Below are 27,904 nucleotides of genomic sequence, written 5' to 3' on the forward strand. Positions count from 1 at the left end.
TCCCTCCCCCTCCTGTCTGTGATCTCATCCACTTGTGGCTTCGCTTACCATGACTGACTTCCAAATCTCCAGTCCTTTCTGAGCTCTAAACTCATACCATCGCTCTCTTGACATTTCCACGTGATGTCTGACAGGCACATCAACCCTGACACGTCCCGACATGAGTGCAGGACTTTTCCCTCGTGACAACGCTCTCCTTCCCTCCATCTTCTCAAATGCACTGACAGTAACCTGCTTGTTGCCCACGCCATAACCCGAGTGTCGTTACTGGACCTTTTTATCCTCTACCCCTGACCCCTCACATCACTAAGTCCAAATGATTCTGCCTCCAATGTGTTTTTTGGAATTATTTGCTTCTTCCCACCTCCACTGCTAACAACCTGGTCCAAATGACCTTCACCTCCTGCCTGGACTATACAACAGTCTTCTTGCTACTCGCCCAGCTCCGTGCGAGCCTCTCTAAAACCCATCTTCTACCCGGCACCAGAAACAGCTTGCCGAAATACCTATCTGAAAAGAGCATTCTTCCACTTTAAACCTTCCCAAAGATTCCTTTGGTCTTCGAATCAAAGTCAAACCCTGCACTACACTGCAGTACAAGCTCCCCACCCCCATGATCCGACCAATGCCAACCACCCCAGCTTCTCATCCCTTCTCCTTCTCACCGCCTCCCCCTTCCTTGGGTTCCTCCAAAATGAACTTGTTCCATGGGCTCTCCTCACTCCTTCCACACTTTTGCAGGCCTGGCTCACCCCTGTCATCCAGGTCCCAGCTCAAAGGTTTAAGTCCCCTCCAAGAGACTCATTCTGATGTAGCCTTTCCTCCACACCCAAGTCATGTGACTCTATTTTCATCGTGCTTATCACTATCTCAAATTATACAGAAATGTTGTTTCTGTGTTTCCATCCATGGACATATAAACCCCTTGAACGCTTTTATTTTTCCACCTTTGTGTCCTCAGTGATGATCATGCCTGGCATTAAATAGGTGCTCAATAAAATGGGTCAAATGAAAATGACTCTCAGTAAATCCCACTACCCTGATGCAGGCATAGAATGATGGAGAATTGGATTCAGCAGATCCAATACTGTCTATACCACTTACTACGTGTGTCTTTTAGCAAGTTATCTGACCCTCAATTTCCTCATCTGAAATATGTGGACAACAACAGTATTGACCGTAAGGAGCTGTACAGAGCTACTATCTGAATTAAATGAAAAAAAACACCTAAGCCCTTGGCACTATGACCACCAGATAATAAGAGCTTAATAAATTATAGTGAGCTAGTATATGTTTATAAATAACTCTCTCTCTCTCTCTCTCTCACACACACACACACACACACACACTTTGGTGTTCATCTTCGTTTGCCTTAATGGTTCTACTGTCCCGCCTTTGAGACCCCGTCTTGTGTGTTCTCATCAATATTACCTCTCAGGAGCAGAATCTGAGTCACTAACATTCTCTGACCAGTTCCTAGCCCACCCCAGCATGGCTGTGAGCTTTTATAAGCCTCTTTAAGTGATTTACCTAAAAACATCAACATTCTCCCTCCAGTATAATACAGCGAGTTCAAGCAGCCTACGTTCTGTGTACTTCCTCAGAGGTCCGTGAATAGTAAATATACCCAGGTCTATATAAATATCAGGCAAGTTGAAAGACATAGAGTAAAATCATCTTTGCACTTACCATAAAAATCCTGTGAGTGCACGTTAAAGGGGTAACCTGCATTAGAACAAGATACGCCCCTTTTACAACAGGTACTGGCCGGGACAATTCAGTCTTTGTCATTTATTACTTTTATTTGGACAACATATATACATATGTACAAAATACCAACTGTCAGAATCCTCTTTTATAATTTCATTTGATTTACAAAAACGGGACAGCAAAATAACTTAGGTCACTAATACTGTACAAAAATAAAACTGATTAAACAGTTGTAAAGATCAGTATCTTACAGTGTTACAGATCATTCATCTGTTGTGAAAGAACATCTCAATCTATCCAGAGTGATGGGCGCTGTGCGAAATCTACCTGCAAACTGACAACTAATCAATTCCTGTAATATGACTACCAAATGTAATTCTCAAAAGAAGCATGATGTAGAGTTAGACCTTAAAGCTGGGGCATCATTCCACAGTGGTGAAGGGCTTTCTTCTTTTCTAACCAAGGAGAGGAGTTATCGTAACTCTAAAACTATTAAATTTTCCAAAATATGACAATTACTTACAGTATTAGATAAAACGACGTTTCTTTCTTTTTAAACACCTGCAACAGTCTTTCGAAAAATTCAGTTTGGTTAAAAAAGTAAACAAAAATTACTATCCTGCATTTGGATTTTTATACGTTAAATCCATGGTCTTTTTAATATAAAAAGTAATTCCTTCATAGTTTGAGTGTTCAATGAACTGTAGTAGTCCTATTTGAACCATATCTTGATATAGTAAATCTAATTAGAATGCTGGTTCCTGTTTTGTGGCATGTTAAAACAGGATTTATCACGAAGAATAAAAAGCCTTGAGTTTATACGTTACGTTACTATAACATGTAAGAGAATATCAAATGTGTGTTCTTCAACAACTTGAAAAGGCAAGTAACAACTTTTTTTGGGAAGTAAATTGTGCAATTTTTTTTTTTTTTTTAAAACAAGTTGCTGCATTTATATCCGCCTAAGTAAGTGCTGGACGAAAGCCACATATAGATTTACTCCTGAAACTACAAAGATTGTCTTTCACTGACTTTGCTTGGTTTTCCTTCATTTCTTTCTGCGAGGGGGAAGATGAGTTTGTCCAAGTTAGCGGGTTGCTAGGCAACCCCAAACTCCTCACTCACTAAAAGGCAGCCTGTAGAGGGTCACAGGCAGAAACATTCCATGAGCTCAGTTAAGAAAGAGACAGCCTAACCTATTTCATATGGGAGAACAGATGTCCTTAAAACTCATTTTGGACACAGAAATTAAAATTTGGTTTAAAATAAGCGTTTCAAAAATCTGAAACAGAGGTAGAAAGTGTTCTTTATTTTTCCTGACATGTTTTCCCGTGAGAAAACACTTTCCTTTTTATCTCAATGGACCGTTCCCAGTCCCTAATGTTAAAAGCAGTTCTCTTTACAGAACTACTAATACGACTACATTGGTGAAACAAACAAAAGTAAAACACACCATGCTAGTGATGGCTATTGGATTGGACGTCGGAGTCAGCCGTGACCCACGCCGGCTGTAGGAACCCACACTGGTTCTAAACTGTCAGGTGAAGTAACAAGTTCGCGGACAGGGAGGCACCCTGCGTTTGCGTGACACATCTCACAGCACACGTATCCACGAGAGTGCATCGGAGCTCCCTGTTTGAAATATCAGATAAAATTGCCAGAAAAGCACGATTTCTGACAAAAGAAAATGTAAACATTTCTCCCACGATCACAGCTGACTCCCCTACTTGAGGTTTCTTCTTAGCTATGAAAACAGTTCATTTTTCTGGCCAACGTGACGGCCAAAATTAAGTTTGCAGGTAAATGGCGGATTACGGATGCAGTGGTTTAGGCCATTGTAGACACCTGGATACAAGACATATATAGTGGTGAGGCTTCTGATGGAAAAGATACAGTGATGTGTTTTCCTTCGTACGTATGGAAGTGTGCCTTTCGTTCTCCAAAAGGGACAGTTTTGAAGTCACCTTGGAAATCATCAGGGTATTTTCCCTCGGGACTCACTCCTCACAGGGATGTGCTTTTCTTTTCACAGGTCAGCTCCCTTTTCGTTTCACACAACTCTTGCACCTGTTAATGGGAGTTTGTGGGAACATGGGAAGGAGACCAACACATCTTTTCTCCACAAAATAGGTGTTTCCAGAGCAACTTAAGGTCATGCACCCATTCAAATAAAACCCAACAGAGTCAAAACCCTCTCCCTTCGTGGCATTAGAACAGTAAGATGACATTAACTAAAAGGATCGGAAAATTTGGAAAAGTTAATAGAGTTAAAATTCTGTTTGTTCTTTTTGAAATTAAAAAAACAAAAATACTACCCTCCTTCTCCTTCAGCATCTGTTGTATATATTCTGCCCTCACATCTCTGCCATGATTTCATAGGGAAATGTGTATACTGTAAAAAAAAAAATAATAATAAAAAATAAAAAATAAAAAAAAAGCAGATTATAACGTGGTTCCAAACAGAATGTCTGCTTCTATCCTTAAAGCATGTACTGAACTTCTTCATCCTCTGCATTAAGAAAATAAAAGTGCAGCTTATGTTCAAAAAGTACGAGTCATACAAAGCAAGGTTTCAAAGTTCTGTACTTAGTGTAACCTTTTGAAGGTTTGTCTTGATTAGTATAAATTCAGACTGCTTACCCATTGACTATAAGTAACTTTTTTTTGTTTTGTTTTGTTTTCGAGTCTTTAGATGACAGATCATGCTGGAATAGGTGCGCTCTTGCTTGCGTAAAGACAGCTGTGCTATGGCGTGGTGGGTGGGTGGGTGGGTGGGTGGGCGGCTGGTTGTTCTTTGTCTCAAAGGTTAACGTGATTCAAGAGAGTGGTTTTGCTAAAGAAACCGAAGCACACTCGTCATTACATCGAAGAGGGTAAGAAAACAACTCTGAGAGACAGCAAGCAGGAAGGGCCCAGGATCACCGTGTGATGCCACAGGTCAGCTCACCCAGTCCGACATATGTACACCAGTGTTGAATCTTTAAAAGTCTACCCCGCTCCTGGCCTTATCCCCCCCTCCCCCCGCCCCCCTCCGCCCCCCACCCCACCCCCCCAAAAAATAAAGGAGAGAGAGAGAGAGAGAGAGAGAGAGAGAGAGAAAGAAAAAAAAGCATTTGCCTTCCCTCCAACAGTCAGAGACGGTCAGAGTGCCTCTGCTTGGGGACCAAGTGTGGACTTTGATCTCAGGCTACGCTGTGCTTTTTAGAAAACCAGGCGGGGGACAGGGGGCGGAGGGTGTGACCGCGGGGCGGTGACTGGGGGGGGGGGGGGCGGACGGGCGCGCCCCTCCCGGGGTGGAAGGGGGGTGGTGGTGGTGGCGGGTTTGGGAGGGTGCTGGGGGGAGGGGAGGTGACAGTCCTGTCCGGCGGGCGCGCCCGGCCCTCACAAGGGGTTGGCCAGCGCCTTTTTGGAGCGCTTGATCATACTGGGGTGGAACTCGGTGTGGCGCCGGGCGTGCTTGGTGAGGTGGTCGCTCCTCATGAAGCGCTTCTCGCACAGGGGACAGCGGAACTGCTTCTCGCCCGTGTGCGTCCGGTAGTGGCGCGTCAGCTCGTCCGAGCGCGAGAACTTTTTAAGGCAGTCTGGCCACGTGCAGGGGAAGGGCCGCTCACCTGCGAGAAAGGAGGCAAGACAGGGCGCGGTGACACAGCACATCCCAGGAGTGCGCGCTCCCAGCCGCCCCTCCCCACCCCCAGGACGCGCAGGGGGGACCCCCGGGACCTCAGACAGTGACTGCCTTGGGACCGGCATTAAGCCGCCCGCCCCGGGGGGCACCGAGCAGACGGTTCCGAGAAGCGTCTTCTCAGAGCACGTGAACTTGCTATTTTATGCCCCAGGGATCCCTGAGAGCCTTGGACATTCTTATTCGGTTGCTCAGGTTCTCTCCCAGAATCAAAAACCTCAGCCCTTGGCTGATTTCCCGGCGCTGTGGACCTCAGGCCGCACGTCCAACCAGCCCCCCAGCCGGAGCTGCGACCCCCCCTCCAGCTGCTGAGTGCCCTGGCCGCCCAGCGTCTATGTCCCCAAGCCTGGTGACAGCCCCCTCCCCACCTCCGACAGGAAAGCTGGCTTGCTCCTGAGCACCTCGGCCAGGAACACTTTCAGGGACATGAAATCTGCTTCCGTGCAAAAGGCCTCGCTTTAAGTCCTATTGCCTTAACACAAAACAGCTCTGTGTTCCCTCCTTTGGGTGTCCGAAGACAGCTATCGTGTCTTTCTCTGATCTCTTGTTCAGACTCAACAATCCCAGTTTCTTCCACAGAACAATGAACCTCATTCTAAACTGTTAAGAGGGAAGGGCTCCGCGTGAGTTAACTCACTGAATGCTCACAGGACTCCCCGCGGAGGTGGCCCATTTCACAGATGGGGAAACAGGCTTTTAACACCTGCCAGGTGTTTCCGGGGCGCCCCTCCCACCCCCCTTGTGGTCACTTTCCTCAGATTCAGCATATTGTCTGCACATCGCACTGAAAATGCAGCTAAGCCTCACCCTCCAGGCGTGAGCAGGCCACCTCCTGGCCCCGGAATGGCAGGAGAGGGCCTGTGCCCACGTTTGCCCGGGTCCCGCGCAAGCACAAAGGCGGAATGAGCTGTTTAAGACGAGAGTGTTGTGTGCTCCTCTTGTGAGCGCCTGCCTGCCTGCCTGTTTCTCACCTCCTTCTAGCAGAGCCCAAAGTGGATGCTTCACAGACCCAGGGCTACAGACTCCTGCCCTCCACAGAACTCTCCAGAAGAGTGCATGTTTTCTCACTCCCGTCCCCACCTTCCTGGCTGAGAGCTGTCCAGAGTGGTGCATCTGAGTCATCCAAATATTATTCATCCTTCCCCTCCCCCCGGGCCAGCTTCTCCTACCCGGTGCCAGAGATGTAGACATACTGATAATAAGGACAAAACCAAACCTTTGTCAGCTTCGTGACAATTTCCACATGGCTAAGGTTTTATTTGCTAGTCTCTCCGCAGAATAATGGTCCTCACACCCCGTACGACCTCCTTGTTCTTATGGGAAGCCCGGCATGGGCACAACGAATCTGTGTAAGTAGATTCGTTATATGTGGGTCTGTGTGTAAATCCCCACGGAGCTGGGGGCTGAAAAGCCACAGCAGCACAAGGCAAGAGCAAACCAGCGAATGCCGAACCAAGGTGGACACGGGTGCTGGGGTTAATGAGGCATGAGGATGCTCGAAGTCGCCAGGAAGGGCCCCCAACCCCCCAAAACAAAACAAAAAGAAACCTCGCTTCAAACCCAAACCCTCTGAAACACTCAACGACGTGGAATCGAAAACTACACTTTTGCGTCTTCTGCTGGACCCAACGGCACCCTACCCGGTTCAGAACTTTGGAACAAAAGGTGGAATGCAGTTTGCCACAGCCCGGCAAGGTCGAGCCTCCTAGGACAAGGACAACATCATGTGTGGTCGTGTGCTGTTTATACTGCCGTGCGTTGAGTAACTGCCCACGCGCATGCTACATATGTGTGTGCATGTGTGTGTGCAGAGCTGAGTCTGTTCATCCTCCAGATCGCTCACATGACCAAAGCTTGCTCAGAAGTTCCCGGATTGCTGGGGGGAGACAACTTCTGCCTGTTGCAGAACGAGACGGCCACCAAGTCCTCTTAATCCCGTGAGGGGTCTTTGGGAGAGATGTTCTCTTAAATATGTTCTGTTAACATATACAACAAAGGGTCAGAATTCACACAGCAATGAATTTTATAACTATAAAAGCAAACCAACCGAGACCGAAGTGAACAACCCTCTCTTATCTCTCCGTCCCGGAGCCGTTCTCTCCACTGCTTTATGATTTGGTGGTGAGGAAAGCGACCGAAAGGAAAAGCTCAGTGTTTTCTCAGTGCTTGTTAGGACAAAAACTCATTGGAGGGATTTTCTCGGAGGAGTGGTAATGTGGGTTAGCTTACTCACTGGCACATGTTTCTTTCAAGTGAGTCAGGAGAGGAGGTTAATTTATTGGAAAGGATCTGTGTCCACTGTGGGGAAAAATGGATCAGAAGACCTCTCTGCTGTGGGCTGGATTGGAAAAGAAAGAAGGCACTCCTTCTGTTTTAGGAAGATGGCTTTGTGGAAGCGATACTCAACGGAAAATTGTCATGAAGCCTGAATCGGCTCTAAGTACAGAACTTACAAGCATTTATGCTTACAATTCACAATTCACATATGTTTCAAGTGTAATCAGAGTCCCTTCCCATTGAATTCACCTTTGGTCTAGCTTATGCCTACCCTGTCTTCACTGCCCTCCATGGTTGTCACCACGTGACTGCTCTCTTCCTTCTAACCCAGATGCTGCCATTGACCTAGCATCTTTATCCCTGTTGCAGAGAAGAGGGGACCACCTAGTGAGCCCAGAGCAAATCAGAGCCAACAGTAGCGTTTGTTAGACTCATATTACTTGTATAATTCAACCTTACAGTTTCTAAGCATTTAAAAAAAGATCTACTTGTCAGTGACTTCCTAGTGTAAAGGCTCCAGGATCATTTTGATTCTTCTTGGATCCCTTGGAAAAACATTAGGAGATTTTTGGTCAGTGATCTAAATCAGGGGTTTAGCAAACTACAGCCCACAGGCCAAATCTGACCTGCCATCTATTTTTGTAAAATTCCATGAGCTAAAAATCGTATAAACACCATTCTTCTATTTGGTTTTTAACCAAATAGTTGGGAGGAAAAATCAAAAGAATAATAATATTCTGGGATAGGAGAAACTTTGATGGGATTCAAATTTTCGCGTCCATATACAAAGTTTATTGGGCCAGAACCATGCTCATTTGTTTCTGTATTATTATCTCCGGCTGCTTTTTCACTATAACAGCAGTCTCACATGGTTGCAACCGAGACTGTACGGCCCATGAAGTCTAAAATATTTGCTATCTGGTCACTCGTAGACAGTGGGCGGACACATGATCTCAGTCTGAAAATCTGAACTTGTAGCTGGTGTGCACCAGAGTTTGCAAATCCAAACATCTTCAGGAGTCAGACACATAATAAAAATGGGTGTGGTGCGCCTGGGTGGCTCAGTCGGTTAAGCGTCTGACTTCAGCTCAGGGCATGATCTCATGGTTCATGAGTTTGAGCCCTGCGTTGGGCTCTGTGCTGACAGCTCAGAGCCTGGAGCCTGCTTTGGATTCTGTATCTCCCTCTCTCTCTGCCCTTCCTCTGCTCATACTCTGTCTCTCTCAAGAATAAACATTTTTTAAAAATTTAAAAAATAAAAATGGGTGAAATGCTAGGTGTATTAGATCATGGATTGTAGTGGAATCCATGGCCGACTGGACGGCTCTTTGTCCCCTCAAAGGCATTCACATTCAACACTTTATAAAACATTGTGCCAATCAAACAATGTGTGTGTGCAGGAAGCCTGGATTCTTCTTGGAGACTTACAATTTGTATCCCTTTGAAACCATCTACCTCTTTAACCCAGTGAAGAGTTTATACACAACCTACTTTGGGATACATTTCAGCTTGTTAGCTAATAATAGACACATAATAAGGTATCATCCAGAAAATGATACATGTTTTGCACCTAAGAAAGTATGGAATGGCGAAATCGTAGGTAGAGAAGGAACAGAATTTAAGGCTGCATGGGACCAGAGATGGTGGGCAGAGAAGAGAGGCTTGCCCGTCATCTTGCAGCCAAGAGGAAATCAAATCAGGCCTTTTTTTCACTCAGCGCTAAGGCCCACAAAGAACAGGTAGCCTTCTTCACACAGAACGAATCATATGGCAAAGCAACTATCAATTAAAGAATCTTTAAACTTGTCTTTAGTATTAATGAGGGAGCTACCATCCTCCAGGGGGGTTGGGGAAAAGGAACAGACATGTACTAGTGTTTTATTTCTGGCCTTTACAGGAAAACATAGCCAGAGGCAGTGACACAATAAACTCTTGCTTTACTGGAGCAGAGCTGTTAACAGCACAAGTTCCTCTGCGTTCTCATTATTTATACACCACTCCCCTCCCCTTTGAGCAACGCGCTAAGCACCTCTCACTGACAGACTCCGCTCAGAGTATAAAATAAACTTGATCAGAACGGCTACTGAATACTGCACCTGGTGTGTAAAAGACTTCCTTTGCAGAGGCAGGTCAGGCCTCCAGAAGGCTCCTGGGCCTCCAATGGGTTCGAGAGAAGTGGAGTAGAGCCTGCTGGCTACGTGCTTGCCTGCTTAGCACAAAGGACGGAGCCTCCACCCCGCTTGGTGATTAGTCGACAAGCCAAGTGGGGAGTTCTCCATACAGAGGGAGAAAGACTACAGTGGGAGGACTGCTAACTGGCTATACTCAACCCCCCTCCAGGTTCCCCTGAGTTCAGACAGGCTGCCCCTGGGGTACTGGCCTGGGGTCCGGGAGACCCCTGCTCTCAATGCACTGCTTTCCCACCTGGTTCTCCTTCCCTTCCACAATGCCACAGAAGGACCTAAAATGGGCTAAAGCAGGAAGGTTAAAAGTACAAATTCTGAACCTCCCATTGCTTCTGACAAACGTAACTCCATCTAGTAAAACCAGAAGGGATCTCTAAAAATGCCAATGAAGAAACACAGCTTCTCGCGGATATACAAAATCAGGGCCACTTCTTCAGGAAAAAGTAGTGTTTTTTGATCGAAAAAAGCAAGTAGGATTCCAGAGATAAAAGGATAATTTGATATTAGAAAATCATATTGATATGGTTCCCTGTTTTAACAGACTAATACATCTGCTCCTACCCTCACACACAGAATCTCTTGAAAAATGCAAAATGGCGTTTGATAAAATTCAACATCCATCCCTAATAAAAAGCTTTTAGGAAAATAGAATGATTCCTTAACAGGATAAAAAATATAGATCTGAAACCTTTTCCTAGCAAGGTCAATAGTAAAATAAAGGTAGCATTCTATTAAAGTCAAGCTCAAGGCATGGATGGACACTGCCCCCATCATTATAGCTACTTAATGTTGTTTAGGAAAAGTGAGTGAGCACAATTAGATAACAAAATAAGACGTAAATCACTGGAAGGAGAAGGTCAAATCAGAATTATTTACAGCTGATACAACTTTCTATCTGGGAAGTCTCAGAACAATAACCAAAAAACTAATATAAATTAAAAATGCATTCATAGGTGTAAGTATACAAAAGAACAATGGTTTTCTTACATGCTAACCACAGCCAATCAGCATAAGCCTACACTAAAAGTTCAGGACCTGCATGAAGAAAATCATAAAACTCTGATATAAAGGAAAATGAATATTGGAACATTTCTCATGTTCTTCGATGGTAGGACTCAATGGCATGAATGTGGCAATTCTGTGCAGATTCATCTATGAATGTAACACGTACCATAGAAATTCTTTTTTCGTGAACCTGACAAAATTATTCTAAAGTTAATTTGGAAGACTAAATACACTCAACTCGCCAAGAAAATTTTGCAATAGAACAACAATAAGTGAGCACTTGCAATACCAGTGATTAAAATGTATGATTAAAGCTGCAATAATTGAGATAGCACGAGACCAGCACAGGAAAAGACGAATCAGTGGAACAGAGTCAAGTCTGAAAATAAACCCAAGGCTCGACAGGGATGGGGGTCTTTCAAATTAGTGAAGAAATGAATATTTAATTCAATAAATGGCATAGACATCTGGTTAAAAACATTAAATCTGGATCCCTGCCTCATACCTTTCCCTTCAATAAATTCCAAACGAGCTCTATACATAAATGTAAAAAATAAAACCGCAGAGGTGAGAGAAAATATAGGCGACTATTTTTAGAATCCTGAAGTGGGGAGAAGACTGTCTAAATATGAAACCAAAGGCAAAATCCTATTTGAAGCATAGTTTTGAGATACAATAAAAAATTTTAAACTTCTGCATAGTAAAATATATATATAAGTGAAAAATTTTAAGAGCCAGAACAGTGAACTAGTAAAGGAAATTCCAGCATAAGACAAAAAGTTAAAATCCGTAATATGAAATGGACACTGAGAAATCAAAATTAATAACCCAATTTAATAAAATTGGGCAAAGATGCAAATAAGTAATCAATAAAATAAGAACTACTAATGGCCAATAAATAAATATATGGCAATATATTCAATCTCACAAGTAACCAAAACATGCCAATTAAGACTCCAATGAAATATACATCAGGCTGGTGAAAATGTAAAGAAGTGTGTTCACAGACCCATTGCTGATGGAGGCATCAGGAAACCGACCTTTTACTGCATGAGTGGGACTTATAACTGATCTAGTGCTATCTGGCAATGTATTCATCTAGGAATTATTTTTGGTAATAATAAAGAACACGGAAGTATACAGGGATACCAGCATTGTTCATAAAAGCTAAAACTTGGTAACAACTTAAATGTCTGACAATAAAGAAAGGGTTTGATACATTATAGTGTATCCATAAGGTGGAATAATATGTACTTGTTACAAAGATACTAGATCGTTTCAGAATGAAATGGAAAAATGTTAGCAATACACCACTAAGTGAAAAGGACAGAGTATTATCTGCTGTATATGTATATGGAACATCTATGGAGAGAAAAAATCCTGGAAGACTATATACAAAATAGGAGCAGTAGCTATCTACAGGTGGGGCGGGGTGGGGGGAGGGGAGGATAAAGAATAACATTTTCTTTCTGTAATTTTCCCGTATTTTCTGATTATTTTTGTAAACAAGTACAAATTTATGAGACAAAGTCAGAAAAAAGTCAACAGAAAACAAAGGAAGCATGCATTTGAGTTTAAATGTTTCCACAAATGGGTGGATCTTTGATCAACAATATATTCTACCTGGAGAAGTGGGGGCCAGGTATTTATTTTCTATTGAGAAATTAACACTCCCGTGTCCGAGACCAAAGTAAGAAGGATCATTCTGTTTCCTTCTCAAATTGTTAGAAAGTGAGAAACTTTCAGAACGTACTTCGTGTGTTTTTTCTCACTCTTCCTTCACCCCCTCCTCTCCTTCCTTTTCTATATATGAAGGGAAAACTGCCCTCCAAGGACAGACGAGAAGCCCCCTCCAGACGCAGTGTTAATAGGACAGTAATGGTAAGGCTGCCCCACGGAGGGGTGAGTTTGTTGGGAAGCAGGGCAGTGAGCGTGTGCAGAGGTACAAAGCCCGGGGTCCAATACAGGGTTCATGGGTGAGACTGGCTGGCCGCATACCCACACAGACCTGCCCAGATCCCAGGCCTTCGGCACCCCCATCCGGTTGTCCACTATCACATGTCCTCATTCCCCACGGGAGAGTCAAGTTGACTTGTGGGTACAAGATGGGAGCCTTTGCTCTATTGTTTTTCTTGTGTGCTACCACCAAGGGTGGAAGTGCCCATGGACTTGACAGAGGAGGTATGTAGGCCATCTTTGGGAGTAGACAATTCTATGCTTCCCTGTGTAAATCGTTCCAATTAATTATGACCTCAAAAATCAAGAAACCAAAAGCCTCTTGTTTGCTCCAGAAAATATTGCTACCTACATATGCATATGTAGATGTTCTGAAAACATAAAAGCACTTGACAGGCCTAGAAGCATGATCCTGCCCGAATGCCATCCCATCATACTGCCATTTGCTCTCGGCCCCTCTTTGAATCCCTCTTGTGATCTGGTTTCTTTTTATATTTTATTTGTTGCTACCACAGAGTCATTTTAGAGTCTGAATGGGAGATTTTACTTCCCGGCCCCTGTGTTTTTCTGTGGAGGGAAGCTTGCCTCATTCTTTAGGTTCTGAACTGGGAAGTGTGTCTGTAACATCTGTCACACGGCACTTCTTCAGTGCAACGTGTTGGTGTCCAGGAAGCAAGCCCGTCCTAATACTGTGTGTGTATCCCCAGCCTCAACTGATCTGTCAGACAGCTCATGCGCTGGGACCTCAGACGTGGAGACGGCAGACAACAGATTCGGGACTCTAGGCAAAAGGTATGTCCCGACGTCTCGGTGATACAGTCCCGATCTCAGCAACTCTGCATCGGCACAGGTGGAGTGACCTCCCCACAACCACACGCCGAGGTCCAGGCCCAGATCCGCTGGTTCCCATGCCCACATCCTTCCTGCCATCCCAGATCACACTGCTTCTGCCCAGTTGTTTGTGGGAAAGAGAACTAATAAATGAACCCACTAAACATCGAACAGGATGTAAGTGTTTAATGGCAAAACTATCCTGAGAACACAGATCCTTGAATCTTTGCATTCTGGGTGACTTTTGTAACCATCGAATTCAAACCTGTTGTGTTTCAGATCACACTGACTCAGGGCAGATTACTTGCCCAGAGATGAGAACTGGTTTTCTTTTTCTTTCTTTCGTTTTTTTTTTTTTAATGTTTATTTTTATTTTTGACAGAGAGAGAGACAGAGCATGAGCAGGGGAGGGGCAGAGAGAGAGGGAGACACAGAATCCAAAGCAGGCTCCAGGCTCTGAGCTGTCAGCACAGAGCATGACATGGGGCTCGAACTCACAGACCTCGAGATCATGACCCGAGCCAAAGTCGGACGCTCAACTGACTGAGCCACCCAGGCGCCCTGAGAACCGGTTTTCAAATTCCTCCTTCAGTTTGGAGCACAAGACAAGATTGGATGCAACACAAGAGCAAAGGCACTAACTCAAGGCAGAGAGAGCCTTCTAGTACGTGATTCTCTCATTCTCTTATTCCCGGGCTCTTCCTTCCAGCTGGATTGGCTTGAGGGGCAGGGGTGGGGGTGGGGGCAGGCATTTACGGTTTAAAACAAATAAGTGCTGCTGAGCTTTAAGTTGCAAAATAGCGTCTGAAAAATGGAAAGCAGACCCTGAAGTCCTTAAATTTAAAGTCTCTTGATTGGCCAGTGCTTCCTACCAAGACCTGAGCTATACAGAGAGGCTGGAGGGGCTGAGTTTGGAGAACAGACGTAGAGGTCCCTAAGAAGTGCCCCGCATTCTCTATTCTGCTAATACAGGGGTGGGCAGTCCCAAGGGGGCCGACCACTGCTGCCCGCACCAGCCCCTCTGGAAGGTCCCCACAGGCCAGGACACCTGAGGGATCAGGCCCACGACCACACGGTTGGGAGAAGGCCACAGGGGTCCTTAGTCACAGAATGCAAGGATCTATCACCTGCAGCCATTGTACAGCGATCCCCTTCAGCAGAGGATGCCAGTGCATGAGGACCAAGACCCAAGCTAGAGCATGACACCCCAGGGGAGACCACCAAGGTCAAAGGACGGTGCTCAGCGGACGGTGTGCAACATCGACAGCCCTTTCCTGATGCCAAGATGCCAAAAAAAGAGGTGGGTCTCTCACCAACCAAATGCTAGATCACTCCCAGGAGAAAGAAAGGCAAAGGGAGAGGGAGACAACTCTGATTTTGCAAACACTTACCCAAAGAAGAACACCATTCAATAGAGAAGTGATGGAGACACGCTGAAGAGGATCAAGAGGAAATTTCTCAACCAACAGCACAGATGGGTGGGGGTGAGGGTGGGGCTTGAGAACCCAGTTCTGACTGTGGACAGTTACACTGTGCACACCCCAGGTTTTAGTGGGGAATTTGTGCCCAGTGCACACAGGCGCTTTGGAAGGCCCCCTGAGACTTTTGGCATCCTTAGCAGACACAAAGATAACCTTTCTGTTTGTGCACTTAGGCGAAATCATGTGGCATCCACAGCTTCCGGTCTGGAGTGGCCGCTATCCAGAGGGCCGGATCTCTGAGAATACCACGGGTCGGCGACAAAAAATACAGGAGATGAGACTGCTGTCTTGTTAGAAAACTGTCTGGTCTACCTGCCAGCCAGGCTGTGGCACTCGCCACGACTCAGGGGGCCTAGTGATGCTGTGGCACTGTTGTCAGCCTCTTGTCCCCAGGCTCAACCACTGTAGGACACTGCCGGCCCCACAGGAGGGCTGCGATGACCGTAGGCCATGTGGGCCACTGTCAAATCATTTTTCAAGCTTTAATGGAGCCAGCCATTAATTCATATTGCCTGGGCCCCTGGGTGGCTCAGTCAGTTAAGAGTCTGACGCTTGAATGTGGCTCAGGTCATAATCTCACGGTTCTGTGGGTTCAAGCCCTCCACTGGGCTCTGTGCTGACAGCATGAAGCCTGCCTGGGATTCTCTCTCTCTCCCTCTCTCTCTGCCCCTCCCCTGCTCATGCTCTCTCTCTCTCTCTCAAAATAAAAAAAAAAATTCATATTGCCTGGTGTTTGGTGACCACAAAGCTTGGAGGGACTCAGCCACCCGAACTTCCCCAAGGAGTCCCCCTGCCTGGCTCCCCCCACATCTTCCTCGGGAAGAAATAACTCAGGTTAGAGGGGGAGAGCCCACGTTTCTGTATGCTGGGGACCCCCTCCTCCCCCCCGCCGCCCTGCCTTCAGAGGGATAATGCACACCAGACAAGCCTCTGGTGGCTGGCCACTGGTAAGATTTATGACACGAAAGAGAGGAAGCCAGCTCTTTCTGCTTATTTTCGTTAAAACAGCAGTGGTACAAAACTACCGTAGAATTATGGCAGCATAGGGATTTAAGTCATTTTTATGTGTTTTTTGTAAGTTATTTTTAAGAGCTAATTTTTGCCTCTTACAATTTATTATGGTGTTTTTGTTGGGCATCACACGCTGAATAGACTCCTGAATCCCAACGGGAACTGTCGTATAAACAGCCCATCTTTGTAAAGATGGGGCCTTTATCTATTAACACACAGGGTGACAAACGTTCACGTAAGCACAACTCATTTCTCTGGGCATTAAAACAGACAGACGGCTGGAATTCAGACCAAGCAAATGGCTCTGCTTATCACACTGCTGCTGTTAACCTTATTCCACGAGAGGCTTTGGGTACCGGCTTCTAGAATATCCAGAGAAGAGGACATACAGGTATGAGCCTGAGCACGTGAAATAACATGTTGAAATAACCTATTTCCTGCGAAGACCATTTAGTACATGCACTGGTGGCCTATCTTTTAGGATGAATTCCAGAGATAGTTCAGAGTCCTTTCTGTTCAAAGAGGCAGGGGAAAAAGTGCTGTCATACTAATCTGTCCCTCATTTTGTCAAACTTCTGCTCTTTGGACCATCCTGTCTATAGTTCTACGTGGGCAGACAGAGTGGGTATCTGTTGGTTTTGCCTGTCCGGCATGCATTGCCTCTTTTGGGTACTAAATAGCACACCCTGAATTTCCTTTTGGAAACCACCCCTTCCCCACTCTAAGTCTATGTGATTTCAGGGTGGAGAGTGACCCCACACCCCAAAGCTTGATTGAGTTCAGGGACAGACACAAGGTTCTGACTCCACTGTGAAGATTGAAGCCTGTGACTTTTGCTGGAATCATTCGGGAAGGAGAACTTTCCTTCCACAGGGCTTGCTGAATTGGCAGGATGGGAGTCTGCTGATGGCCACCTTACCGCCGTCCAGAGACAGGCTGCACACAGATGAAGCCAAAGCAGAGGACAGCGGGGCTGAGCCAGGGAGGGAGCCAGACACTGAGTTGTCGAATCCAGAGATACCAGAAACTAGGGCTACCCCAGATGTGTTGGCAATTTGAACCCGTCAAGTTTTATTTTTTATCGAGCCAGACCAAGATTGGATTCTGTTGTTTGTGACCAAGAGTCCTAAGACAGCTGCAGACCCAGGACCAGTTTCTTTTTCCATTGGAAGGAAGAAGGCTCTGAATAACTACTGGAAAGTATAGGATAGGTCTGGTCAGAGTCCAAGATTTCTACAGATATTTCTAAACAACGTTCACAAAAATCATCCATGAGCCAGAGTCAGAACACAAGAGTAGAGAGCTAACCACTGGTAGCTTTGGAGCCAAGTTCAGGAGAGCCATGCAAAACACAGGGTCGCTTCCCACCGGTGGAAGGAAGCCCCAGGGGTCCAAGTGAACAATTCGGGCGTGACTCCAGCAGCTAGAAACATGCTAGGAAAATTCCAGAGTAACCTTGGGGCTAAGGTAACTAACTCCAAGTCTAATTCCTCCTATAAAATGAGAGTAAGAGTACTTTCCTATCTCATAGGACTTCTGTGAGTTTATACAGGACAATGCATGTAAACTATTTGGCTTAGAAGTTGGTATATAATAAATGCTGGATGTTACTGCTATTACTGATATTATTACTAATAGGACTACTACTAATATTAATAATTTTCTACTATTGCTGTTATTCACAACATTGGCAGTGCCTGCTTTCTGCATGTAGCCCAGCTCTATGGGTGGAGCGGTCGCTCGAGACATAAGTATTATTCAAATAAATGACCTGCTGCTGGACAGATCTGGAATTGTAAACAAAATTCTAGGAACATCCAGGGCTTCTGGGCAATACCTGTAACTTATTTTTTTACTTTTTCAATACATTTTATTTTTATTAAGTTTATTTTGAGAGAGGGGGAGGGAGAGAGAGAGAGAGAGCGCATGTGCGGGGAGGGTTGAGAGGGGCAGAGAGAGAGGGAGACAGAGAGAATGCCAAAGAATCTCAAAGAATCTGTGCAGTCAGCACGGAGCCTCCCACGGGGTTAGATCTCACAAACCACAATATTATGGCCAGAGCTGAAACCAAAGGTCAGACACTTAACTGACTGAGCCACCCAGGTGCCCCCTAAATTATTTTTTAATTATAATTCTTGATGTGTGGAGACAGTGTCTGAAATGTTTTAAATACCTCATGTGATTTAACTTGCAGAGCAATTTCAGGAGTATAGAATCACTGAAACCCATTTTACAGATGGGAAAACTGAGGCTCAGAGACTTTTCGCTGTACCAGAGTGGCAGAGGCAGGACTCAAGCCCAGGTCTAAAGGCCCCGAAGCCCATGCTCTGCGCTCCCTACTGCAGGAGAGCCCCCTCCTGGAGCTGCCCTGGATGCTAACTCTCTAGGATGGGCTGGTCTCCCACCTACTCTTCTGACTATCTCCATCCCATCAGAGCTGGCCCCCTGAAGGGAGGGGGTGAAACCTTCTTTTCTCTTTCTTTGAACCAAGATGCTCCATACAGTTCATTCTAGTTCTGAAATGTCCATAAAGCTTTTTTTTTTTTTTGTCCGTTGCCTGCCCCTGGGACTCTGGGAGGCACTCACTTCCAAAACAACAGAGACTTGCCTTGGAAAAATGTTCACACTTTGTTTCAAACAAAACACTGCTGCCTGCATTTCAAATCCCTGTCATTAATTTTGCATGGCTTAAGCTCCTGTCTCTTTATTTTCATCTATGTAAAGAATGTCCTCACTTTTTAAAAAGGCTCAATCAGGGATGAATTCCATTCTCCTGTTCAAATCTGTGATCATTCTCAATTTTATATTAAAAAAAAAAAACAACAACAACAAGCAAAGACCCACTGGCCCCAGGCATAGATAGCTAGTGAGCTAGCTAGGTCTTGCTGTTCTAGAATCTTTAGATTTCAGATTCAGACGTTCATTTCCAGGATCCCAGAGGCTCACATACCTCACGATGAGCCGAGACTCAAAGGGAAGCCTGTAGGTAGACCCTGGTGGACATGGGCTCTGAGCACAAATGGAAATGAACGGCTGGTAAGATCCCACGCCTAAAAAATGGATGCACCTGGCTCCCTTAGAGGGGAAAACATTCTCTATGAATAATAATGTGAGTCCTATTATTTGCTGAGGGGACTGCTTGAGGCCAGGATAAGACAAATGTTTACTCTTGGCCTTAATGCACCAAAAAGGTATTAAAGTTTCAGGAGGGCTCCGGGAAGGGCGGAGTAGGAAATCTCACTGGCACTTGGCCTTGAGCTGGTTCACACTGTGCGGCTCCCATAATAAAAGGGCAGAGGTCCCCCGGCTGACTCCACCTCTGCCCTTTCGCTGGGTTAATTTGGCTAATGCGAAGCAGCTCTTTAAACCAAGATTTAAAAAATGTTAACCGCAGATTGAAATTCTCAGGAGACCGTGGTGGGGGTTGGGGAGGGGGAAAGAATCAAATCAAAGAACTGCAAAGAATTCACAGCGAGGGAAGGTCTCCACGTGGGCCACGCTCTGGCCTTCTGCACTCGTCTTAAACAGCCCTTCGGAGTACATGGCGCCCTCTTGTGTTGCTGAGGAAACCGAGGTTCCCGGAGACCCGGCCGTGAGCCCAAAGTCACGTGCCTGTCAAGGCAGCCGGCCAGCCTCCCAACAACCGTGGGCTGAGCTTCCAACCCCCTCAAGGGCCCCAACATGCTGGCATGGAACAATCCCCGTATCTGAGAGGGTGGCCTACCCTCTTACACAGGCCACACGATGGATGTGATGACCTCTCAAGGTCATTTCCAACCTCCAAGTTCTATTCTTTTGATACAGACAACTGCTGCCTTCAAGTGCTCTGAGCTAGGCCTGGGCCTGTGACTAACTTCCCAGCAAAGAGTGGGGCGGAGCCAGAGAAAGGACTGCTCAGAGACCACTGCAGAAGATCCCATTTCTTTTAACCATCTGTGGGTTTTTTTTTTTTTTAATTTCCCCTTCCTGTTGCCCCTCCTTTTTGCGTGTGTTGCATGGAAACAGAAAGTGCCTTTGTACCAATTACTAGGCACTAATTTACGTTGTTCAGTGGGCGCTGGGCTTGCTGGAGAAACACTAGGATAAGGTGGGAGGGTCGGATGTGGGGGAGGACGGAAGCAGCAGAGGCCTGGAATGTTGCTAGCTTTCCCTCCAAGCTGGAGAACCGGCAAGGGGAGGGGGGGAAAAAAAAACCCTGAAAATTTGGAAGTCAGGACTAACGAAAATGATAAAGCTGGTTTTTTGTGGGTTTTTGTTGTTGTTGTTTTTTAAATCAAGGACGCTAGTGATCATAAGGCATTCCGAAGTCCAAATAGAGGGGCTGGAGAGCCGACTCTAAGCAGGGCACACCAGCCTGCTTCAGAGGCTCTTGGAAACGTGAATACTGGAACCCACCCGCCCACTTTTCTTCTCCATGGACTTAAGGAAGACCACGGTCAGCCATTTTCCCAGTGTCATAGATGGCTGTCCCTGGGAAGCTGCATCTGGGAATTTCCCACAGACGTTGGCAGAATGAGTACTTCTTGGGATACGCGGCGACAACTGAGACAAGAATGTTAAATCTGACCCATAGGTTCAGAATCCAAGGATTCACTTCCCTCAGGTCTTTACATCTGAAGGTAATGGGGTGTGGCCATCCAAACGTCTCTGGGCTTCCTCTGCTGTCTTCCCCCGACCAGCCCAGCTGCTTGTCCCCTCCCCTTTCCTCCCTGCTCATGGGAGATCCCACAGGAAAATAGGAAAACAGGGGAATGGGGTTTTCACCCTGTAATTGTACTCCATGTGTATTTGCTGTCGTGAAACAGTAACCCTGCCAGCAGCAGCGGGTTTTTAAGGCAACCCCACTTTGCTTTGGTTAGGACAGCTAGAGGGGAGTGCCTGAGGACACGGGGTGTAAGGAGGAACAGCCTCTGGTCCTTCCCAGCTCAGGGACTGGTAAGGAAGAGCTGTTGGGTCCCCTGAAAGGCCTCAGTCCCCAGGGTGAGGTCTCAGCAGTGGGCAGCCTTCCGGGCCATCCTTCCTTGGAATCGAGGAAGTTTCAGCCTCCCATCTGCAAAACCCAGAAGCAAAGTCTCCACTGTCTCCTAGGAATCCTCAGAAATCTATCATCCTCTACAGCTAGAGGCCATTTGCAGCTTTTTGCCCTCTTCTTGAATGTGGACTGTCACTTTTTTCCCCGACAGGATACATGAGATTGTGTCTAGACAGTCTCACTGGGGAGCAGGGTGGATATCGCCCCAAGGGGGCAAAAATTGGATCTTTGGCAGGTGAAAAAAGTCTTAGCTATGACAGTGGTTTGTGGCCTTCTAAAGGGGCATGGTACACGGACAGCTCTGTAGTACACCTGAGGTGCTAAAATGTCACGGGAGGGGAGGACAGTTATGGGGGAAAAATGTCTAAAGCTCCTTAGGAGAGAGAAAATGGTGGGGGGGGGGGCAGGTAGAAAAACAATGACCTGCAAGCTCCCACTCAGGCGAAGCTGTGAAAGTATTTTGGATGCAGCATGTCAGGTTGTGAAATACCAACAATCCACATCACTGGGGGAGCCCTGTGGAAAGAAGAACGTGACCGAGAGAATGTCCCCTCAAGGACCAACACACACAGGGCCTCCCTTCTATTTATGAAGAGAAGAGCGAGTGGCAAAGACTGGACAGGGGCTCAAATTAACAGCCGGGCCGGCCCGGCCCAGAGGCCACTTCTGAGCTAAGGCCCCTAGTCTAGGGCCTGTGGGGCCTGTGAACAAAGCGAGACCTTGCCCTGTCCCTGAACGCCTGCCTGTCTCCTGGGTCACGGAAATAGGTCCTTTCTCATACCTCTGATGGCATTAGACTCTCCTGAACCAAACAGTTGACTCTAAACCTTTTGCAGTAATTATAGGAGAAGACTCCAAGGGGGCTCAGAACAGGCCAGGGCACCTGTATAAGCACAATTTTAAAACTTTGGTCTCAGGGAAGGAACACCCTGGCTCAGGGAAGGGACATTCCTAAAGAGGCCAGAAAATCTATTTCCAGTGTTGGAGGAGACTTTCTACAGTGGGGCTCTTCGGATGCCTTCTCCCAGATATTCTCAAGTATCCTGGGAAGATGTTCAAACGGGATAAGGAGAAAGAGAAGCAACCACTCTTGGGAAAAGTTTTGTAAGTCTCGTGTCTCGTTCTACATGAATGTCGTTATGCTCTATTAAAAAAAAAAAAAAGTACTGTTTTTAAAACTCTTTCTGTAGAACCAAAGTGTGATGATTGGAACTTTGGCCCTTCTGTTTTTCAGAATCCCATAAACAGTGTCCTCAAGTCAACCCACTGTCACCATTTGGGGAGAGTCGACTTAAGTCTTTCCACAAAGAAAGTAAAATTACACTTGGTGTGAAGTAAACAGAACCAAGATTTCTATCACTGAGATGTCAACCGAGCATGAGTCTACATCAGCTGGTTCTAAAGACTTTGATCTGGAATTTGGATGTGGTTGTTTCCTTCCCCCAAAGATATCCCACCGTCCATAACTGTTCAAGGTGACCGAAAAGTCAGGAAACTTAGGATAAACTTGTTTGTTTTTTGTTTTTAGTGTTCATGGAAGGGTTGGGAACACGTGGGTGTGGCAAGAGTGTCTGGGGGGTCAGTGGGTATTTGTGGAGCCAGTTGGGGGTGCGTGCTCAGAGGTGGTGGGAGTGTTGGTGTGAGGGCTGTAAGGGGACGTTCGTGTGTGTGCCTGTGCACGTACGGGAGGGCAGTGATGTGGGTGTGGGTCTGTGGGGGGTGTGCCAGGACAAACTTAAAATTGGTTGCATTAAAAAAAAAATGCTCCATACGTTTTCAGGCCAAGAACTCTAATGGATCTAATTGTTAAGCTGAAACATGACCATAAATACCTTCTAAAGTGTATTTAGACCCAAAAGTCTTGAAACCAAAAGGAATGTATTTGTGGCATTTTCCAGATTAACCATGGAGGTACTGCTTACACTTTAGAGGCACACTGCGTGAGAAGGATATCAGACCTAAAGACTGAAAGAAAAGCAAATTGAGCAGAGTATCATAAAATGTGAACTGAAATGTGAACTGACATACTACTTAAAAATATGTTTATTCTGGGTTCCTGATTTTTGAGGATGCCCTCTCTGTTACACACAAACTATAAGATCCAGAATTCTTGAGGGCTTTCTGTACATGGAATCCTATTAGCTGCTTTGTCTATGTTATTTAATCTTTGTTCAAGAACCTCTGGGTTCACAGGTAATACCCTAGCCAGTGGATTAAGAAACTGAGGGTCACAGAAGGGGTAGTAAACTCGAATGCCAACAGAGATGATGTAAATGATCAAAATAAAGGTCACTGCCCTCTAAAGAATGATCAGTTCAAGCCAGTTGTTGCTGGGTAGGAATTCAGGCCTAGTTTTGCCAGATTGATCCATTTTTCCAGAGAAACCAGAACTCTGGATTTGTGCCGAATCTTCTGATTTTTAGATGTTAGTAACTGATTCCATTTTTATTAACTCTGTGTTGGCCAAGCCAAACAGATCTGCAAAGCAAATTAGGCAGCAGGCCTCTAGTTTGAAAAATTTTGAATTCCAGTAACCTACTGAAGTTTGATTTCTTTCTTTCTTTTTCTTTCTTTCTTTTTCTTTTTCTTTCTTTCTTTCTTTCTCTCTCTCTCTCTCTCTCTCTCTCTCTTTCTTTTTTGGTAACTTGCTGAAGTTTCTCACACCTGGGAAACAATCGGACAAGTGAGAACCCAACTCCAAATGGAGTTCCTCTCTTAGGACCCTACGGAGGTAGCAGCCCTGGATCAAATGCAATTTCCTTTAAATGATTCAACTTCTCAAGCCCCTGGTTCTATGGAAGTCCTGGCCCTGGGAGGGGAGCAAGCAGCAAGCAGGAAGGACTCTTACTGGGCCACGCTGAGCAAGGGGGTGTGGCCGGAATTTTAGCTGTTAAAACCTTCACAGAATGCAGACTTTCCAAGGGCTACCTCCTGTCCACCTCCTGGACTGAATACCAGCCAAAGCAAACCAGGAAGGTCCTTCCCTCATTTCTCCCCCCTCCCCGAGACAATCTAACTCGAAGCCGTATCAGAAACTTCCAAATGCGCAAGACCTACACATCTCTTAGAGTATCCTTTCCACATGCCTTCTTTCGTGGGAGTATGCTTCCCACCATATTTACAGAGGCCGAGGTTTTTGTTCGACCGTGTCCTGGTATTACAGAGCCCCCAAAACATAAATAAGACACCTGCATTCACCATATCACTAGTTCCAAAGGACTGACTGTAGCATTTAAAATGGGATTAACATTTCACTTGGTTTTCCACTCCTGACTGTGTAAAAGGTTCTCCTGGAACAGCTGAGCCGACGTGCCTTATGGAGAATTAAAGAGCACCACGCATGCACGCACACATAAGAAGCCATTTCTATAAATGCCTGACAAGATCACTCAGCTGAATGGTTCAGAACTCCGGGATTCTTTTTTCTAAGTCGCAAAGACTCAGGTAGCTCACACAGAAGCACTGGAGGTTCCCCAGCTACCCGCCTGGGCAGCTCCCTGAAGGAGAAAGTGCCTTTGCTCAAGGTGGCAGGCAGTGAGTGTCCCTGTGAACAACTGAACTCCGGGAACATGGCTGACGAGGCCAGGCCCGCCCAACAGCTGTTGGTGAGTAACACCCTCGGGTTAATATACCCCTACTTGACCCCAGGGAAGTCACGCTAGAGGTCGCATCCCCCAGCTCAGGCACACATCTGCCTCTCAACAACCTTACAGATACAAACTTGAAACTGCTGTTTTGTGGCAACTTGGGGATGACAACCCCAAACAGAGCCTGATTTTGCATTAACCATGGAGGAAATTCAGCTTTACTCCTTTGCCAGCAGCCACCTCCACAAGAAACACGTCCAGAGGAAATAAAATCTGAAATGCAGTTACGTGGCCTTTCTTTTAAGAAGCAAAACCAAAGCAGACCAACCAAGGATCATTTTAAAACCACAGGCCCAGGGCCTCATCTTAAAAGTACCAACAATTACACCCCAAAATGACAATACTTTTCTAAATAACTCCAACAGCCTCTTAAATATGGTGTCCTAGGATAGAAGGAAAAGAAGTTCCACGGAACGAATGAAGCCCTGTGCTTCCTTATCAGAACAGCAGTTGTAAAAAGAACCTTACTAAAGATGGTGAGATAGCAAGGCCCAACCCTTCCCAACTTTTTCCGAGTGTGTTAAACAGAACCAGCAGAATCGGCTGACCAAGGTTCCCCCCTTAAGCCTCCAAGCCCCGTTCCGTACTGCATATGGCTTTCTGGCCACATTCCTTGGGTCAGCCCTTGCCTTCTGCTGTCCCTGGGAGACACCCTTGCACGAGGCCTCCAGGCGTGTTCTTTACAGAGCCTTGACCTCAGACAAGGGCCACACCTCCTCCCTAACTATTCAGGGGAAGGGTGCCACCAATCATGTGGAAAGGAAAAATCAGCTCGGAAACCTCATTACAAAGGCCAACTAATCATGAAGTTAACCCACCGACCCATCACTTGATCAAACTCCGGTGCTGCCTGAAGCGGTGTTATTTTAAACCTCCCCGGGGACTCTTGGCCAAATTTAAAACCACCTTGGCAAGCCCTGAAAAGTAGCAAGCATACGGCTAAATGAGTCCTTAGTCATCCCTAAAAGGCTCCATGTAAAGTGTGCCCTTCTCCCCAGGTTTTGGCCATTCCGCTGCAATCCCTCCACAGAACCAGATAAGAGATACGCCACTTGACCTCCCCAATGCCAGCGTCTGCCCGGGTGGGGGTGGCCCCACCGTCGCGGGGTGCGGGAGTCCTGGGGGGGCGGGGCGGGAAGGGCGGCACCACACTCCCCGCGAAGCCACGCACAGGGGCTGGCCCTCGACACTCACTCTGCCCGCCAGGTTAATGCTCTCCATGGCTTCCAGAGGCTGGAGACAATTAAGGAGAGAGCGAGCTTTCCGTCTCTCTACACGGTTCAATTATTTAAAGAGTTAAACAGCATCTCATCCAAAATGTTGGCACCCTTGAGGCCGAGCGTGGTGTCCTTAACGCCCAGGAAGGCCGCCCGGCCAAAGGTTAACTAACCCCAGAGCTGGGTGGGAGAGAGAGGGAGACGCCGCTAACCTGTATGCACTCTGTAATGGGCTTTGAGATGGGAGGATTTTCCATAGACTTTCCCACAGCCACTGTAGGGGCACTTGTGCCTCTTTTCGGAGGCGTGTTTCCCCTTCGCAGCCACTCCAGGGTGGAGGAGGGAGAGCGGGCTGGGCGCGCTGCCAGGATCCTGTCTCTCCTCCGGGCTGTGAGAAGGACTCGACCCAGATTCGGTGGTCACGTCGCTGTCGGATCCCATATCCTCATCCGGACTCTCCAGACTGTCGCTGCACACCGAGGGGGTCTGGATGGGTCGGTACTTGTTCAGGTCCAACAAGCTCTTGGCGATGGTGACCAGCGTGCAGTAATCCTTCCAGGTGTCCCCCGGGTCACCGTGCTCCTTGGTCACCTCGCGCTCAGGTAGTCGCAGTCGCTCGGCGTCCGGAGCGCCCCCATGCTCCGGCACCGCAGCGCGGTTCGAAATGGAAACCAGACACTGGGCAGCCACGAAGTCCATGTAGGCGGCCGCGGACATGGTGCGGGCGACAGCAGCCCCGGCGGCGCGGCCGAACTTGGCGGTGGCTGCGGAGGTTCGGCTCGCCCTGCCCTGGCCTCGGACGACGAGCGCGGCGCGGCGCGGCGGCCAAGGGGGCGGGGGCGCGGGGCGCTTCCGACTCGCAGGAGCGCGAGGCGACCTCAGCCCCTCATCTTTACGTAACCGGCAGCGCCTCCGCACGCAGCATCCACGGCCCCGGGCTCCGCCGCGCTGCCGCCGCTCGCTCGCCGCCGCCCGCGCCCCGCGCCCGGCGCGATCCCCCCGACGGGCGCGCCGGCCGCTCCGAGCCGGCTCCCTTGGAAAGGTGCCACACGTGGCGGCCGCAAGTTTATGCGCTTGAAAACGCCCCCGAGGCGCTGGGAGAGGAAACTGCAAGAGAGGTACACGCCCTCGGCCGCCTCTCCGTCGAGCCGAAGCCGCGGGACATTCAGCCGACCACCCGGGCGCGCGCGGCGAGGGCCGGACCGAGCGCGGGGTCTAAGAGACACTTTTCCCCCAGTCCGCGGACGCCTTCTGAGCCCCTGCTCTGGCCGGTCCGCACCGTTCCGGCATTCTCTTGCTCAGTAACAATTTCGCAGAATCCCATCACGTCACAATCCAAACCCCCTCCAATTGGCCAGCGGGGAGGGTGATTCAACTCTGTTTACTTTCTCCCCCTGCCAGTCAGAACGGCCTTTCGGTGGAGAGGTGCGTCTAGAACTGAGGCGTGCGGCCAATCCGACTGTTCCGTTCCGCTGCCTCGTGCTACCCCTCCAGCCTCGAACGCTGACATTTAAAAGGGTAACAGCCGGGAGGCTGGAAGGGGGCCGCCGCTCCTCCTCGGGAGCGCCTCTCGGTCCCGGTGGCCTCTCCGGGCCTCCCGGCTCGAGGTCCAGCTGGCGGGGCCGGGGCCGTGGCGCACACCTTCCCTAGTCACTGGCGCTCGTCCTCGTGACAAAAGAAAACTTCAGGCTCGGTTTTCCAGCTCGCAAACAGTTAAGTGACTTCCTGCAAACGCTAGAGTCCCAGCAACCAGCCTTCCAATCAAAAGTAAGTTGGTTGATGTCACTGACATGGGCCCAGCCAATCAGAAGGGCGTTCCGAAAGCTAGCGCTCCACACTTGTGAACGCGGGAGCCGTAGTGGAAGTGGA

At 47.4% G+C, this 27,904-nt stretch overlaps 2 protein-coding genes across 5 annotated transcripts in view; one reads left to right on the forward strand and one right to left on the reverse strand.

The window, feature by feature from the left end:
- Window positions 1–1,781: 1,781 nt before the first annotated feature.
- Window positions 1,782–26,752, reverse strand: KLF9 (KLF transcription factor 9). The gene is made up of 2 exons (XM_086684991.1): window positions 26,248–26,752; window positions 1,782–5,321 (listed from the first exon to the last, which is right to left on the reverse strand). Exons 1-2 carry the CDS (start codon window positions 26,750–26,752, stop codon window positions 5,092–5,094), a joined length of 735 nt encoding a protein of 244 aa, XP_086541117.1. The 3' UTR covers window positions 1,782–5,091.
- LOC147574719 (uncharacterized) overlaps window positions 26,751–27,904 on the forward strand; it is a 32,366-nt gene continuing 31,212 nt past the window's right edge. For 3 of the 4 annotated variants that reach the window (XR_015243456.1, XR_015243455.1, XR_015243457.1), the window contains exon 1: window positions 27,663–27,802. Coding sequence is in view for 1 of the 4 variants with exons in the window: in XM_086684992.1 (XP_086541118.1) it covers window positions 26,751–27,113 (363 nt within the window). In the remaining 3 variants the exon portion in view is untranslated. Of the gene's footprint in view, window positions 27,803–27,904 lie in introns of all 4 variants that reach the window. The other variant, XM_086684992.1, reaches the window with a different exon arrangement.

Source organism: Puma concolor, chromosome D4 (assembly GCF_028749965.1).
Source record: "Puma concolor isolate L17-30 chromosome D4, mPumCon1.1.hap2, whole genome shotgun sequence".
Taxonomy (NCBI): Eukaryota; Metazoa; Chordata; class Mammalia; order Carnivora; family Felidae; genus Puma; species Puma concolor.

Coding starts and splice junctions, on each gene's coding strand:
- KLF9 (XM_086684991.1), bottom strand. CDS start 26,752: ATGTCCGCGGCCGCCTACATGGACTTCGTGGCTGCCCAGTGTCTGGTT. Junction 5,322..26,247: donor CCATTACAGAGTGCATACAG/GTTAGCGGCGTC, acceptor CCTTTCTCGCAG/GTGAGCGGCCCTTCCCCTGC.